The sequence below is a fragment of the Canis lupus genome, chromosome 1 (genome assembly GCF_011100685.1).
Source record: "Canis lupus familiaris isolate Mischka breed German Shepherd chromosome 1, alternate assembly UU_Cfam_GSD_1.0, whole genome shotgun sequence".
Lineage (NCBI taxonomy): Eukaryota > Metazoa > Chordata > Mammalia > Carnivora > Canidae > Canis > Canis lupus.
In genome coordinates this window covers 25,620,335-25,638,567 of record NC_049222.1, presented here as the reverse complement: position 1 = coordinate 25,638,567, position 18,233 = coordinate 25,620,335, and the positions used below count along the sequence as shown (strand labels likewise).

Here is an 18,233-nt window from a genome sequence, read left to right as displayed (position 1 = left end):
GAGGAGAGGAAAAAAAAAAAAGCTGGGAAGAGCTATGGACTTTAAGCTTTTCGTTCTTGGTCTTTGAGGACTGGGCTAAAATTTCAGTAAAAAGAAATTACAACATTTAAAGGGGGTGGGGTGGGGATCCCTGGGTGGCTCAGTGGTATAGTGCCTGCCTTCGGCCCAGGGCGTGATCCTGGAGTCACAGGATTGAGGCCCACATCAGGCTCCCTGCATGGAGCCTGCTTTTCCCTCTGCCTGTGTCTTTGCTTCTCTCTCTCTTTGTATCTCTCATGAATAAATAAATAAAAATCTTAAAAAAAAATAAAGGGTGTGGGGTGGTTGGAGGCAGAACATGTAAAGCACAAACTGGGCTATCAATTAACTTTGTCCTGCCATAAGCACCATGAAGAAAAGGTACAGGGCACTGTGAGAAGCTAGAACATAGTATCCTCAGGATAACTCCATGAAGCAGATGTTGATGCCTTACCAAAGGTGATGGAGGCAAGCAAACCTAAACTGGGCTTTGGGGGGTTAACAAATTAACAACTGCAAAGTGCAATTTTGAACATGACAAAAACAACCCCACCAACCAAACACACAAGTATATTCACCTTTACATTCTCTCAGTCCCTACGCATATTTTGACACGATTGTAATCATGGCCTATAGACCACTTTGCATGGGGCTTTTTCTTACTTAATGTATTACCACGGGCATTTCCCTGTGTTTCCATCTTTATAATTAGCATTTTCAACTGCTGCAAGAGATTCCTTGTGAAGTGGGCCATGATTTGCTTAGCTATTCTTCTGCAATTGGGCTTTGGTGCTTTCCAGCCTTTCACTATCGAATAATACTGCACAGCAGCCTTCCCCAAAGAGCTCTCGACTCACGCTAAATCCAAAAGATAAAATCTCAGGGGCCAGAAGTTTTGTGTCGAGAGGCAATATAGTAGGAAGACCATGGGGCCGTGGGTCACACAGAACTGGGCTGGAATTTGGACTCCATTTCCCTGTGGGGCAACCTCTGGTTGCAGTCCACCCTTCAAGGCAGGGTCTTTGCACTGCTGTTCCTTCTGGGAAACCTTTCCTGTGGATCTTCCTGGGCATATCCCAGTCAACATCCAGGTCTCAGCTCAGAAGTTGTCTTCTTGAAGGTGCCCTCTGGCGCTGCCCACCTCTTCCGTTCTCAACACTTTGGCCCATTACCCTTTTTTAATTTTCCTTCTCAGCCCCTATTGCTCTCTCAAATGGTGTTGGCCTATTTCTTGTGGCCTGTTCGCTGTCTCTGACAGAGCTGTGGGCCTAGAGGGGCTGGGAAGCATCCTGTCCGCTCCGCCACACCTGGGGACACTGGCACCACAATACCTTCCTACCGGGTCTCCTACCTGCCTGGCCCGCTGCTGCATCTTGCTTCTTATCCCAGCCTATGTCTTACATTTGCCAGTTTCCACATGGAAAAATAATTGCTAATTACTCCAGTTTTTTATTTAAGGAAACTTCTTTTTATTATTTATTATGCGTAGTAATGAACGTAATGACTTCAATGAGCTTTTTAAATAATTATGTTTTTATCTTTATATATCTGTTCTTTTTTTTTATTATTATAGTACAGATTTCTTTAAATTTTTCCAAAGCCACATGCAGAATTTTGGAATCAAGTGGTACTGAATCATCTCATCCTCCGTGTGGAGCCAACTTTGAATTCAGTTTGGAATTGATACTGGTTGCTCATTTCATATAAGCACACAGGCTTTCCTTTAAACTGATGGCCATAGAAGTCTAAGCACACAGTCTAAGCACAAGTACTTACATGCTAGATCTACTGCACAGCCAGGAGGATAATATCTGGGGGCCCCTAGGCTTGGAGAGACCAGCACCACATTCATGTTGTCTTCTTCCTCTCTATTTTTTCCCCAAACATGTTCACAAGAGGTTAGAACTTTGTCAAACCAAGGTTGAGCATGAGACATCTAAAAGAATTAACTGTAAAGAGAAGGATGTGGAAGGAGCCAGATACTGTTATTAATTATGCCAGGCACCCAACCATCCTGTTTGTATCTCGTAAACAAATAAACAAACAAACAAACAAAAAAACATTGTAACTGTGAGCAATTCGCTTCTCTCTAGGACTTCTTTCTCCAGCTGCAGGATGAGAGTACTAACCAGGTTCTTTCCAAAACTGACATTCGTAGGATTAACTCAGCACATTTTATCACCCCTCATTTCTCCTCCCACAATCACTGACAGCTAATGTGGCTGCGTCCCCATAGAAGGGCAGTTTGCCAAAGTGTGAGGATATGGTTATTTTCAATAAGCTATAGATTATTCTGACGAAGAATAATCCAGGGCCTATTGCTCTCGTCAATACCCAAACAACCCAAAGCATGGCTTTGCAGTAATATAAGCCAAATCTAATATAAATCAACTTCTTCCCTACCACATTATTGATAGACATCAAAGGGAAATGCTAACAGATGGTCATTAGTGATAAAAAGGACTATTACTTTCTTCTTTCACAGACTTTTTAAAGTTGAAACAATTTTATTTCAGAGCATAGTTTATAGATAATGCCAAAATGTAGGCTTTGCAACAAAGAAAATGGTTTGCTTGCTGTTATTTTTATTTTCATATGTAGGAGCCTAAGAGTGATTTCCAATGCCATTTGGCCCTCCATTGCAAAGTAACCTCAAGAAGTCAGTTAAGCCCATCTCAGGCTCCTGATAATAAAAGTAAATGAACTATTGCCTCGCCTTTTTCATTCACCCACACTCACCATTACTTTCTCCCATTATTACAATGAAGAGTCTATCATTGGGCTAATAATGTGTCATAGCATCTTGCTTATATGAAAAATATTAGCTCTGCTGGAAGAGAGTGTCATAATGATGACCTGATTGCTTTAAATTATTTTAGTGGGGCACCTGGGTGGCTCAGTTAAGTATCCAACTCTTGATTTCAGCTCAGGTCATGATCAGGGTCATGAGATGGAACGCCGCATCCAGCTCTGCTTGGGTGTGAAGTCTGCTTGAGAGTCTCTCCCTATTTGTATTTCTACAAATATTTATTAAGCACCTACTGCATGCTGGTCTAGACAATGCATTTACAACCAGGGACCAGAAGGGGTTCCTGATCTAAAGAGGCTAAAGGAGGAAGGCAAAATATGGAAGTAAAAGAAAATGAGGAGGGAAGGAAGGAAGGAAGGAAGGAAGGAAGGAAGGAAGGAAGGAAGGAGAAAAAGAAAGAAGAAAGAAAGAAAAGAAAGAAGAAAGAAAGAAAGAAAGAAAGAAAAGAAAGAAAGAAGAAAGAAGAAAAAAAAGAAAAGATAAAAGAGAAAGAAGAAGAAGAAAGAAGGAAAGAAGAAAGAAGAAGAAGAAAAGAAGAAGAAAAGAGAAAAAAGAAGAAGAAGAAGAAGAAAGAAGAAGAAAGAAAAGAAGAAGAAGAAGAAAGAAGAAAGAAGAGAAGAAGAAGAAAAGAAGAAGAAGAGAAGAAGGAAAGAAGAAAGAAGAAGAAAAGAAGGAAAAGAAAGAAAGAAGAAGAAAAGAAAGAAAGAAGAAGAAAGAAAGAAGAAAGAAAGAAAGAAAAGAAAAGAAAAGAAGAAAGAAAGAAAGAAAGAAAGAAAGAAAGAAAGAAAGAAAGAAAGAAAGAAAGAAAAGGAAGAAAGGGAAAGGAGGAAGGAGGGAAGGAAGAAAAGGAAGGAAGAAAGAAAGAAAAGGAAGGGGAGAAGGAAGAAAGGAAGGGAGGAAGGAAGGAAGAAGGAAGGAAGCAAAGTTATATTTTTGGCTTTTCTGCCCCTGACTCTTAGTATGAACTTGCACCAGTGACCAACTTTTAGTCTGTTAACTAAACCTATTCACACAAGAGAGAAAATGCTTCAGCTTCCCTACTTGAATGCCGGACGACCACTGAGATCACTTACATAAATATTTTTCTTTGAGCTCCCTAGCAGACAGGAACTTTATAAATATTTAGTATTATTGTTGCACCTTAGGTACAAGTAGATAGGAAAATTATGATCCTTCTATATTTATGTAAGAAACAACCTATTTCAGACAATTCCTGTTCATGGCAAGCAACTTTGCATTGGTTTGTTAGTGTCTCTTGGGCTTTCCTTTTTCCTTTCTCCTGTCCCCCCTTGCAGTTGATGACCGTGGAAATATAAATAAACTTTGCAGCAGAGGGGAGGAAGGTGAGGAAGCTCAGTATGTGGTAGTCACATGGGCTGAGCTCAAGCTGTGTATCAGAATGTGTGAGGATTCAAAATAAACATGACATTGAAAATTCCTGATTGAAAAGTGTGAGAAAATGATTCATTTTAAGAATGAGTAATTTGGTTGAATGTTCTCTACTTGAGTAACCTTGCTGACTCTCTAGTTTTGTCTGTTCTGTTGCTTTTTGGATACATGTGGTGAGAAGAAACCTTAAAAAAATGGGATTGTAACTGGTATGTTTAGCGCTTGTTTATTTCAAATGGAGTCTTCCAAAATTAATTCACCTGCTTCTTTGCAAATTCTTGTCCAACAGGCTGTCCTCCAAGATTTTAATGGGACAAAATTCCAGAATGATGTTCTCGGAATGCATACATGGGTTATTTTTGGATGGTGGAATTTCAGGTGATCTTTTTAGTTTACTTTCTTATTAATACTTCCCTGCATTTCCTGACTTTTTTCCTTTAAGGAGCAACTATCATTTTTACAAAAACATTAGTTTGAAAAGTAATGAGATTGAGGGGTGCCCGGGTGGCTCAGTGGCTAAATGTCTGCTTTTGGCTCAGGTCATGATCCCACGGTCCTGCATCGAATTCCCTTTTGGCAGGGAGTTTGCTTCTCCTTCTCCCCTGCTTGTTCTCTCTCTCTCTCACAAATAAATAAATAAATAAATAAATAAATAAATAAATAAATAAATAAAATCATTTAAAAATAATAATAAAATTAAAACCCCTTACCACTGGTGATTTCATTCTCCTCTCTGCCATATATGGCCCAAGTTTTTAATGGACTTATGCTTTCTTCTTGCTTTCCTTACAAATTTAAGACAAGCAGTTATACAGTAATTAATTTCCAAATTTAGAAAGTGAATCCTCTGTGCAATTGAGTAGGCAGTTGGTGTCAATTTAGGGAACTCAGGCAGCTTATCCACCACATTTATATAAAATTTTTCTTTTGTGTTCATTTACAGGAGTAATTCAGACCAAAGCACAGTGGTCTCTTGCACATGAATTATGCTAATAATGTTCTGTTTATTGACCTCATCTCAAGACAATTTTATGATTTTTAATATTTCTTGAGCATTCAGGGTGTTTTTATGTCAGTTACAAACAAAAGACAGTAACTTCACATTCAATTATTTTACTTGCTGAAATAATAAAAGCCATTTAAGACTTTCTCTTTTGTGTATCCATGTGTGGTCTTCTTTTCTAATTTTGCTTCAATACTAATGCAGAGCAGAACATTCAACATATCTGGAGACCAAGCTTTCTCCCCACTGTCCAACTTCGTAAAGAGGATGCTTCTAGGAGGATCTGCAAGGGCATCTATTCACTTTTTCTATAAATGTTTATTAAGCACTTATTGGTGCTAGTCCATACTCTAGGCAATGCATTTACAGCCAGGAATCAGAAGCGGTTCCTCATCTATAGAGGCTAATAGAGCATATCCACAGACACATAACACAGAAGTGTTAGAGCTGCAATCATGAGGTCTGGATGGAACCCATTTCATGAACACCACCATGGAGAGGCCAATATTATCTGGCAGAAGTATACGAAGAAAGATCAGAAAATACTTCAAAGAACAGAGGGGAGAAAAGGCAAATGTGGCAGAGTGAGCAATCTGAAAAGCCACCATGATGTGAAACGCTAGGGCTCTCTTTTGAAAATTCTAGAGGTATTTTCATGTGTCTAGAGGGCATGGAGTGAGTGAAGTGAGAATGACAGGTGAAGCTAGATCATTAAATGTTTGGGGTGGGGGGGACGCCTGGGTAGCTCAGTGGTTGAGTGTCTGCCTTTGGCTCAGGTCGTGATCCTGGAGTCCTGGGATCCAGTCCCGCATTGGGCTCCTTGCGGGGAGCCTGCTTCTCCCTCTGCCTATTGTCTCTGCTTCTCTGTGTGTCTCATGAATAAATAAATAAAATCTTAAAAAAATAGAAATAAAAATAAATAGGGAGGTGGCAGGTAGGGGCAGGTTCTAGATGTGAATTTAGGACTCATAGAATCAACCTCAGGAAGCAGATGTAGCTATGTGTTCCAAACTCCTCCCTGCTAGGAATAAAAGTAGGGTCACAAAGCAGGAAGTTTGCCTTTGACTGCTCTGGAAAAATTGAGCTCCCCTAAAATCCTGCCCACTGTGGTGAATATGCCTCACATGGTGCCAAGACCCATTCCTCTTGGCCTCCATGTACATCATTTTGTTCCTCTCTCCACATTCCTGTTCTCCTCATGGTTGGAGCCAGCAGCAACAGCCAAGACCCGGTGCTTGTAGAAACTCAGCTCCACGGTTGCAGCTCTTGCATTTCTGCGTGTCAGTACAGTGCACTCTATTGCTCCTGAAAGTTCAGATTCTTGCCTCAGTTCTTTTAAGGCATTATAGCCCTCTTCTCTGATGCTGGCCTGTGGTCATTGGCTAAACCTGTAGATTTCCATCCCCTCTCTCCTCTTCTCAGTGACCTGAGAAGGTCACTCCTGGAACTCCTGTGGGAAACCCATCCACCTGAAGCTTGCCTTCCAGACATGGTGACAAATGCCCGAACCCTTGGGAGAACAGTTTTGATGCAGGCTGGTAACTCTGGAAAAGCTCTGGAGAAAGAAACAGAGAAAACAGGAGGAAGAAAAAGCAGGCTGACCCTATGACTTGAAGAGAGAACAGGATGTACAGGTGCCTTGTATGGAGCTTCCAAATCCAGAGTAAATAGTACGTATTAGTCATATTCTTCTTACCTCTAATTTTTCATCTGACATCCTCTATTATTTTTCTGTTTTGTATTGTTTGTATGTTTGTAAGTCACCTTAGAACTTTTTTTTTTGAAATAGGGCAGAATGTAAATACATGACTAAAGAAAGTAATTTAGAGTCGCCACATTGAGTAATTTGCGTTCTGAAGATAAAAGTGGTGCAGTCAAAAACACCTTTTGCTAGAAGGCTTTTTGCTAACCATGACTGTGGTCGGAACTTGACACAGCAGGGAAAGAGGATTTCAGACTGTAATCTAACTTCCCCATGATGCTTTCCCCCTGACCTATCCCCCGATGGCAACGTAGTTTGGCGGTACTTTTCGTCCCCTCAAAACCAAACCGAACCAAACCTAAGGAGGACGGCAAGCACCAGGGTGCGGACTCCTGGCGTCACGAACCAGGCTCTTCCAGCTGCGGGGCTCCCACTGGGTGAAAGGGTGGGAGCAACGTCCCAGGGGAGATGAACGGAGTCCCTCCGCGGGCTGGGAGGGTCGCCGGCTGCAACGGCGCAGAAGGGCCCCTGCGGGGTATAGGAGGTGTTGAACCGGAGCGCGGGCTGGGACTTAACTCACTTTCCCTCCACCGAACCCAGGATTACCCCTTTGGATCATCCAACTCCTCCCCCTCTCGGCCTGGCTACACTTGCCGTCTCCCATCAATTCCTCCTTTGGCCGGGGCAGGGGTTCGCTACCCCCGCCCCGCCCCGCCCCGCCCCGCCCGCGCCCTCCCGGAACCCGCGCGCTCGCTCCTTTCCCCGCCGCCCCAGCCCCCTCTTCCCGGCTTCGGCCTCATCCACCCCGCACCGCACTCTTCTCCCGCCCCGGAGCCCAGACCTCGGGGACCAGGGCCGGAGTGCGGAGCCGCAGGTGGACGGGCTGGAAACCCGACGGGGCGAGCGTGCAGCGGAGCGGGCAGCGGAGCGGGTGGGGCCCTCCTCCTCCTCCCCCTCCCCCTCCCCCTCCCCGCGGGCCGAGGGGCGGGCCGAGGGGCGGGCCGAGGGGGCGGGGCCAGGCCTCCTGCGCGTCGCCGCCCCCCCCCCCCGCCCCCCCCCCAGCTGCCTCCTCCTCTCCCAGTCGGCGCGACCCAGGTGCCTGCGGGCAAGAGGCGCCCGAGGATGTGCGGGTGGCCGCTGCTCCTGCTCTGGGGGCTGCTACCCGGCGCGGCGGCGGGGGGCTCGGGTCGAGCCCTCCCGCACCAGACCGTCCTCGACTCCCAGGGCAAGTACTGGCTGAGCTGGGGCCCCCGGGGCGGCCGGCTGGCCTTCCGCCTCGAGGTGCGCACCGCCGGCTACGTGGGCTTCGGCTTCTCGCCCACCGGGGCCATGGCCGCGGCCGACATCGTCGTGGGCGGGGTGGCCCAGGGGCGGCCCTACCTGCAGGTAAGCGCGTCCGCTCCGGGAGCCCGGCCCGGCCCGCCCTCGGGCAGGCGCGTGTGCAGGCGCCCCCGGGGCCGCCGGTGTCCTCTGCGGCGGAGGCTGGAAGCCGTCGTCCCCGCCGCCCCGCGGTCCAGACCCCGCGCGCTCCCCTGGGAGGTCTCCCGCACCCCTGGAGCCCAAGGCTCCCCGCTCCTCCGCCGGCCCCGGGGGTTGCTCCGGGAAGCCGAGCCCCGGGGACGTCGGGCAGCTGTCCGTCTGTCCCCAGCGCCCCACTTCACAGGTCCCCCACATACACATCGCATGGGGGGATGTCGCGCATCCCCATTCATCCCTCATGGGAAAGGAGGACGACCCTTCGGGGACCTAACGCGACGGCCCTCGGGGTTGGAGGGACCTGTGACCTTTGGCACTTGGCCGCCTCGCGGTCTAGGACCGGGATCCCGGAACCTAACCAAATCCTTGCTGCCCTGGAGTCCCCGGCGGAGCTGAGGTCAGCTGCCTCATCTGAGAGATGAATGAAAGGTCCCCAAGAACCGTTTGGGAACTGCTGTTCTGGGAGCCCGCTAGGGTGCCCATTCCGAGATCTGCAAAACTTAGAGTTCCCCAGGCAAAATCCTCTATTAAGTGGAGAAACGTTTCACGCATTTTAATAGCTTACAGTCAATTTGACAGCTGCCGATTCGCTTTAAAGAGTGGAGTAGATACCGTTGCCTGTTCATAGACATCTTTATGAATGGGTGGGGGGAAGGGGGGCGAGAATCGTGAGAAAACCAGAACGATTAGGTGGTTAGACATCTTTGTTTATTTGATCTTGACAACCTTTGGACACTTTTCCACAGTTACATAACATTGTGGTGACTATACTTTGTTATTTAAAGAATTCATCCCAAAATACTGCCCTTTGCTAAAAGTTTCTTCTTCCAAATGAAAACTCCTTGGTGTTATGGCATTGTGTTAAGGTTTTAATGATATTAATATCAATGCACCGGATGGATTTCAAAGTGCCTTTCTCAGTAATTTTATTCCTGACTTGTGAGTTTGATTTCCACAACTTTCTGGCTGAGATGCCATCAATTTTAACCCTAATTCTGGCACTAAGAAAATGACAGTAATAAAAACTTCAAAACCATCCTGTTGTCTGTTTTTTTTTTTTCATAAACTAATTCTTTCTTCCCAAAATAAGTATTCTACAACTCCAATAAAATTAAGTTTTATGAGGATTTTTGCTTTGTTGAAGTCATTAATGTATAAATTTCCTCCTGCGGCAGCATTTCGGACATCAAATTTGTAAACCAAGAATTTGATTCCAAATACGGGCCTCACTAGCTGAATAACTGAACTCTCTTCTGATAAGGAAGAAGAAAATGCCTTATTTAAGTACATAATGGAGCCAAGTCTTTTTGTTTGTTTTATGTTTGTTCAGGATGGGGAAGGGAATATCCCCAGTTAATTGTCCTTGCATGTTTCATTGAAAGGGACGTAGAAAATCTTACTATGATAATATCACAAAACAGGATATACTTTAAAAGATAACTTGATACCGTTTTTCCCAAAGAGTAGCATTTCTAGAAAGCCCATCCAATTTGATATCAAATGAAAGACTAGCAGTAGAGTCCTGTTTCAACATGCTATAATTGGCCCACTACAAAAACAGACTGTTAAACTACAGAGTGTTTTCATATTGCTGGTGGTTCTTCATAAAAATTGCATAAAAATTAACTAAGTGCCCCTTGGATAGACTTTGAGCCATAGAACTTTTCTTAAAGTAATCAAGGAGTATCTACCAACCGTGAGATAAACCTTAGGAATGGTTATTTTCTCAATATAGTTAATGAGCAAGAAATAGGATTTTTCCTTCCATTTTTATTCCTAAGGAAATAAAATCCTTATTTTTATCCATAAATGATAATTATTTTCTTAGTGGACTGACATCCTTTACTGTTCCCTTTCCTTAATCCTACTCATTCTAGGACATATAAAATACACTAAAAATTAGGCTAGCCAGTTACATAGAAAGAAAATTGATTAAAAAACCTCTTTAACAAAATGAAAGTCACCAAAAATAAAATGTATCAGTTTAGCTGGGTCATCCAGGCTAGGTGATTTTCCAAAACTTGAAATCGAATCTTCTCTCTAGAAACTATTAATTTGAGAGTTTTCCTACAGTGGTGTGATAAGGATATCCTGAGCAACTATACCAAAAGGTGAATAGGGTTCTTAAACAGTGTATGTGATTTAATTAGTAGACTTTGGGTTTCATGTAATTTTACTCCCAGTGAGAAGAAACTTTGCAAGACAAAGCATTGGCTTCTAGGGTATCCAGGCATGGGCAGCCACTGCCTGTGGTTGGAGATGGCATCAGCCTGCATGATAATAACCTATGTTGACATCTGGGTCACCTCTCCTCCCCTCGAAGCTTTTTCTTCATATATTTTACGTCTTCCTTTCTTATTTAACTTATAAAAACTTGGCCTGCAGATATTTTTTCTATTATCCTGACTTCTATTTTTCTGATTATCTTAAACTTTTCTTTTCAATAGATATTAACTCCTGGATATCTGTGTGAGAATAAATTCAAACCAACCAGTAGAGAATTGTTGGTTAGAATAGGTGCCACAAACCCAAGTGCCTGTAGAGGTCAGATAGCAAGTATAAAAGATTGAAGGGCTTGATGCAACACAACAGATCGTAGAGAGGATTAAGGAAAAAAGAGTTTTTGTGACTGAGTTACTGTTATGTGGGAATGCAAATCAGCTATTGGCAGATCTTTTGTTTTTGCTCTTTTTTGAGAGAAGATGGAAATTTAGATATGTGTAAGTAAAATCTGATTACGAAATACTGGCCACAATTCAAGTTTGTAGAAAGTGCCATGTAGAGCACATGTATACACAAAGTTTTAGTGTGGTAATAGCCCATGGACAGCTTAATCTGGAGCCAAGAGGGAAAAAGCTAAGGTTAGTAAAGAATCAACCCAAATTATGAAAAACAACGAAAGGCAGAGAGGCAGGTCCAATTTCTCTTCAGGCCCAGCTTATTCTGTACCAAGAAACGTCCAGTGTCCAAGGAGACCTTGCCCATTTTTTGGGTAATCTATTGTATACAGAACACCCTAAAACATGGTCACTTTATATAGTGACGCTGAGTTTGCTCACAGATGTGCAACTTGAGAGGGGCTAGTTGAGGACAGATATCTATTTCACTTGATGTCTACTCCAATTTGAATAGTTGGAATCATCAGAAGGCTCCCTCAATCACTTGCCTGACTGGCAGCTCCTGTTGGTTCTTGGCTGGGGATCTCAGCTGGTACTGTGGTGGGAATGTGGCCACTCCATGTTGCCCCTCAGCTTCCCACAGCTGAGTGGCTGGGGCCCAATGGTGAGTCCCAGGTAGGAACTGGAGAGCAGGCTTTTATAACTTAGCCTTTGAGTCATCTTCGTAGTAGTTGCATCTCACTGGATTCAAAAGGGAACGTAGACTCCACCTCAGTGTCACATCATAAGGAGGTCACAGGGGAATGAAATATGTGAGTGTGGCCATCTTTGCAAAATACTTGCTTCCACAGCCATCCCCACTAATTTATCACAGTCTCCTTCCTAGCACCACCTTTGAGTACATACCCACATGCATCTACTCGCTCTTGACACTACTGAGGTCAGGAGGCAATATTTACTTATTCACCTTCTTTCCTTTTACACACACTCTCTCACACCACTCACAAGGAGTTAGTGAACAGTTAGTTCTCCTATTCCATACTCCTCTGTCAATAAAGACTACTGAAGCTCCTACAACCCCATATTTTTCGGTGGTGCCAGTCACTAATTCAGGGTTGGACCCAATGAGAATATCTCCAAAGGGCTGTGTGACATTTGCTTCTAGGCTTGTGGAGTGAAAAATCAAATTCTGATTTCCTTGCCCCAAGGCAATAGGCTTGGCCACCCTTAAAAGTATGAGGGTTTATGGAAATTTGCTCTGCACAATTTGTAACCCACTGACCCAGTCTGAAGGTAGTTCCTCAAATGATATATAACCAGGTCCAATCAAATGGGGAAAGAAAAAGAAAAGTGGTTGCAAAGTGAAGCCTGTCTCAGTATAATCTATCAGATATACTATTGTGGAGAGGCTCTTACTTGGGGTGATGTGACTCCTGGGATGCTGCTGAGGTCATTTCTGCACTGTCTTTCATAGGATTGCCAGGGGTGGGGGTGGGAAGCAGTCTTTCCTCTTGCATTGGCTTTTGAAAACCTCAGTATTTTGTCTCAATGAATTAACTCTCACTTCCCTGATGGATTCATGTCCTCTCCTTGTACTTTGCCCCTTTTTGACACAGTGCAAACCCACCCCCCACCCCAGCCACTTAGCAACTGTGAGTACCCATTTGAAGCAAATAATCCGGGTTGATGAATGCCTAGTTTGTGTGAATTAGAGAAGAGGGCAGCATTGTTGGATGTGCCTGTTGAATTTGCACAAAAATTGATTCACTCATCCTTTGGGGGTAGAAATTGCTAGTGAATGGAGGCTGAAACATATGTCATCATTTGTTACAGCCTTGCTCCTTGGCTGTCTCTAAAACTGAAACATTTCTGTGATGAGAAATAAGTCTTTAGCAGCAGGGTAATTGCCCATAGGCTGTTCACTGAGGAAGTACTTGGAAATTCTGTGATTTGAAATCACAGAAAACAGTGAGCATTCTTTGTGGTAAGGATGTGCTGCTTTTAAGTACACCCCAGCCAACGGCAACAAAAAAATGTTTGGAAAGCAAATTGAAAAGCTGTAAGGGAAAGATGAAGAGAGTGTACAACCCTGACACAGCTCAGCTGGGGCTTTGTTAAGAGATATTTATAAATCTTCAGATTATGCCCCCCCAACCCAATTTCCAGATGACAGAGGGACCTCTCCAAGCTTCGTGCTTTGTGCATTAGTAATAGGGACACATGAGTCAGTGTAATGCTCGGCACACGATGATACTCTTCAGCTGTGTGGTTCTTCCTGGCATGGCAGATGGTTTCACAATGCCAGCCTGAGGAAGCAGGGCCGACCTAAGAGCCAAGGGAACACTGCACCTGGATTGACCAACAAAGTTCAAGACTTCATACAACCAATGACAAATTTCTGGATTCTTGGAAGGGAAGGGAGAGTCTGCTTCAAAGATCATGAATGGTGGCTTGTTGATTCATTTTTTTGTAATAGAGCCCTATTACAGTAAAGTTGCTGGCAGAAGGAATGAATTAATTATATGAATGTTTTTGAAAATGTTTGATCCGTACAAAAAAAAAAAAAAAAAGAGAGAGAGACAAAATTGTGCATGTGGATGCCTCACAACATTTAAATAGAAAGTTGTTTCTCTAGGAAACCTCTTCCTAAGCTATGTCTTTAAAACTTGTTACATTCTAGAGTAGATCAAAAAAAAAAAGTGCTGCTCATAAGGGTAACATATAGCACATAGCAGAGAATTCTGCAAAAATGACTTAAAATGTATTTTAAGTATTTTGTTAACTGTAAAGTTGGAATTATATATCTAGTGTCATATAAATAGTGTATAAATCAGACTTAATTTGCTATTGAGGTCTTTCCTATTCACCTCATGTAGCCAAAAATTATGAGAAAAACTTTGAACAATTATTGCCTTTACAAGTTAAATATTGCTATTTTGTGTATTTACTTACTGCTCTTAAGAGCTCAGAAGTTCAGGGGTGTCCGCCTGGTTCTTCTGAAGAACATGTGACTCTAGATCTTAGGGTTATGAGTTCGAAACCCATGTTGGGTATAGGGATTGCTAAAAAATGAAAAAACTTAAAAAAAAAAAGAAAAAACTCAAGAGTTCAGTTGATTCCTCTCAAGTTTCCTAAGTTTCCCCACACCCCCAATTTTACTGAGTCTTATGTACCTATTAAACAGCTGCTTGAAGCCGTACGGATCAGCAGCCTGGATTCATTTCCTCTGAGTCCCAATTTGCAGTTCTTTCTTCTCCTGCAAGGAAGCAGTAGCTAACATAAAAACATATTCCAATTTTTTCCTTCATAGTGAAAGAACGTGTATAATAAAATATATCTTAAAACAGATTGGTAAAATAAAGTCATAGTATTTATCTTCCTACTTTTGTCCCACTATAAATGTCATTGATATACATTTCTATGATATGATTTTTCATTCCTCGAGTTCTCCGTACATGCCATACACTGTGATAAGTACTTAAAGTGTGGACTCTCACATAATTCTCACAATAGCCCTGTGAAGTCAACGTCTTATTTCTCCCATTTTATGTATATAAACTTAAGCTCCAGGTCACACAGAAAGGGGATCATTTGTGACTCATATGACAGAGTAAAACACTTACCTATGGGCCATGATTGTTGGAATGTCATTTATTCATTAAACCAATATTGATTGAACTTTTATTGAACAGTTCCAAATCTTAGGGACGTAGCATTGAGTCAGATGAAGTTAGTGGTGTCATGGAACTCACATTTTGGTGGGGGATAAACAAATAAATACATAAAGAAAAATACAAGAAAGTGCTGAGAAATAAAATAGAGTGATGTAATAAGGAGAAATCATGTGGCTATTCCAGACAGTATACTTATAATCAAGACCTGAAGGAAAACAAATGTCTCAAGTCTTAAAGGTTGTCTTTGGAGATTAATCATAGTGTTTACAACTCAAAATATTATATACTCTGAAGAAGATTATCTGGCATGTGCATCAAAGAAGTTAGTGACCTTGAACATAGGACTCTACCTACCTGGAAGAAATATAATTAATGTTTTAACAAATGTGTCTGAACCACATGAGCTCTCTTTTCTGTTTCTGTGGCATTGCTACACAGATGTTTAGTAAGCTCAACTAGAGTCTTTCAAGCTTTGATCTAGAGACTTGGTGATTTTATAGAAGTTTCTTTCTTAATTCTAGGTGTGCATGTTTTTCTCTTATACACTGTATTCTTTCTCATCAGCAGCAATATTAGGGAGCTAAAGACCTTGGAGAAGCTAGATCAGCAAAACATCTGTGCCTGCAGAAGATTTCCATCTTTTGGGCAGTTTTTAAACTAAAACTCAGAAATCTCAGTGTGTTAGATAAAACTAGATTGCTGCCCTTTTCCCCCTGCAAAGTTCATGCAATGAAACTCACTCATACAAGGAAACTCATGGTAGATGAAACCATGTAGAAGCTAGACCTCCTAATACTTTGAACATTCAAGTCCCTTTGGACGGGGCCAAGATGGTTTCATGCTATGGCAGATTGCAGTCAAGTGATGAACAGCAAGGCTAATAGAGAACTGAGAACTTGGAAAAGATACTTCCTATGCCAGAAGTTCCCAAACTTCTCCGCTCATTAGCATCAGTTGGGTGTCTTTAAAAAACTTCAGTGTCCAGGTAACCACCCTCTTGACCCCATGCCAATTAAATCTCATACAATCTCAGGGGGTGGACATAGGCACTAATACATTTTAGTTTCCCAGGTGATTCTGATCGGCAGACATGCTTGGGAACTACTGACCTTATGTGTTCAGGCTCTTTGATGGGAGTCAGGTCAACTGAAACTTGGAAGATTTCAGGCATTCGGCATGGCGATGCAAAGGACAATTCTATACAAAGCCATTCAGAGTGGTTTTGAAGTTTGGTATTTGAAGCAAGGGCTATCATATGTTTGGATACTGACAATTGTCTTATCAAATAGAAGAATAAAGTGGATTTTCCTAAAATGGAAATACTTCTGAGATGAGCTTGACAAAGTTATTGATAATTCTAAGTATTTTTTCATATTTACATGTTGAAACAAGAGTAGCAATGGAAGGACTGTGGGTAGTGGTGTATTTCAACATATGCTGAGCCAGAAATCTCTCTCCTCCTCATAGCTATCATTTCTATACAACTTTTGTCAGTTGGTTCTAGCTGCTGTATTTCTAGGCAACAGGAATATCTGCCCACACAGAGTCTAAAATTTGTAAGTTATATATGGCTACAGGGCATCAAAGGAACATTAATAAATGAAAGTTCCAGATAATTCTCAGCATGTATTTAAGCCAAGAGAAATGAGAAATGTTCTACTTTAAAATCTTTTATTAGAATTAACAGTAATACAATGGACTTCCTTTGTATTTGGAAAAATTCTCAAGTGTCTTTCTAATTATGTAAATAGATATCTTCTCCTTTCCTCCCTCCATTCCCCAAATTACTAATAAGCACTGAAATGCCCTAAAGCTATCACTGCAGAAGGGAGAAAGAGGAAAAGTAGCGGGAGTGGTAGATAATTAGTATTTTACTAGGGCATGGATGGAACATTTACAAGTTGGTGACTGTCAGCATTGCCACATCTTCCTGAGGTACCAGGAACAACAGTTTCATGTGCTTGGCAGGTCATCAAAAAATGCCTGCAATATAACTTACAAGCAAGAATTTTTGGTGTTTATCCTCGCACTTCTTGCTACCTATTGGATGTGTGGTCCCTGGAAAACTCCTTAGCCTCTCTAAGTGACCGTTAACTTTATGGAGAAGAGACTCTTGATATCTAAAGAATATCTTAATACCTTAAGCAAGGTATATGGCACATTGAAAGTGCTTGAATACAAGAGATTATTATAATCAAGCAATCAGTGAAATGTCAGAATTATCAGGAGATGACATGGAGACAAATATGGTAGCTTTTCAACTTGGAGAAAAGGTGTCAGCTAAATGTAACAATGGGGGATATTGAAAATTTGAGGAAAAACTGTAAGCAATTGGTTTATGAATCCTTTGACATCATTAATGACTAGAGACCAGCATGGTTTCAATAAACACAGTGATACTGACAAGACTGCATTTTCTTTTGCATTTGATTTGCTGGACTTGTAGTGGGAGTATTAAATAAATGGTATATCTGAATGACAGTAAAATAACTGGCAAGGCTTCTCATTTCTTGTATGAGGTGGACTACTAAAGTTGAATTAGGCATAATCATAGATATTTAAACATTCAGACCCAAAATATGTTGATAACAGACTGGCTACATTAGACTATGGGATGAGGACTCAAAGACAGTGATATATTCACATAATGAAAGGAAATTAAAAGTTAAAAGTTCACTGAGAATACAAATAGAGTAAACACTTGGTTAAAAAATTGGTTGTGTATATATGAAGTGTGGAAAGTTGAACTTAATGGGAATTCATATGGAAACGTTCTAAATATTAGGTCATTTTAAACTCAGAATATGTGCTGGCTAAACACAGATGCAACATTAGCCTATAAACTCTACTGTTTACATCAAGGGAGGTAATAACAACAGAGTACTCTGTACTAGGCTAATCATATCAGAAGATAAGTTCTAGAATAACATTTTTAAGAGATCTTAAGAGAGGATTACAAACATGACTGAAACCTCTGGAAGTTGGGGTTCCCTGGGTAATGGGAAACAGCTGTCAATGTTTTGCCTAGAGAAAGAATGATTAGAAAGATGTGATCAGGGATCCCTGGGTGGCGCAGCGGTTTGGCGCCTGCCTTTGGCCCAGGGCGCGATCCTGGAGACCCGGGATCGAATCCCATGTCGGGCTCCTGGTGCATGGAGCCTGCTTCTCCCTCTGCCTATGTCTCTGCCTCTCTCTCTCTCTCACTGTGTGCCTATCATAAATAAATAAAAATTAAAAAAAAAAGAAAGATGTGATCATCGTTTTTGAAATAGTGGACAGTACTCCTCAAGAGTACAGGCTCCAGAAGGAAGAAAAAAGACTCAATTAATATGTTAAAGGGTAGAAGATTTTATTTAGCTCAGTATAACAAATGCATTTCTGATAATGAGAGGTCTTAAAATCAAATGCATTGCCTTGTGAAGTTGTAAATTCATGAGCTTTTCACTAAAGTTATTAAATACTGTGTAATCATTTCTTTAAAAATATTTTTGAGAGGGGCACCTGGTTGGCACAGTTGGTTGAGTATCGGACTCTTGGTTTCTGC

General features: G+C 42.0%; 1 protein-coding gene across 1 annotated transcript in view; it reads left to right on the top strand.

The window, feature by feature from the left end:
- Nucleotides 1–8,001: 8,001 nt before the first annotated feature.
- Nucleotides 8,002–18,233, top strand: part of MOXD1 (monooxygenase DBH like 1) — a 95,535-nt gene continuing 85,303 nt past the window's right edge. Inside the window, exon 1 of the mRNA XM_038526031.1 lies at nucleotides 8,002–8,307. Within this exon, the coding sequence (XP_038381959.1) occupies nucleotides 8,044–8,307 (264 nt within the window). The 5' untranslated portion in view covers nucleotides 8,002–8,043. The remainder of the gene's footprint in view (nucleotides 8,308–18,233) is intronic.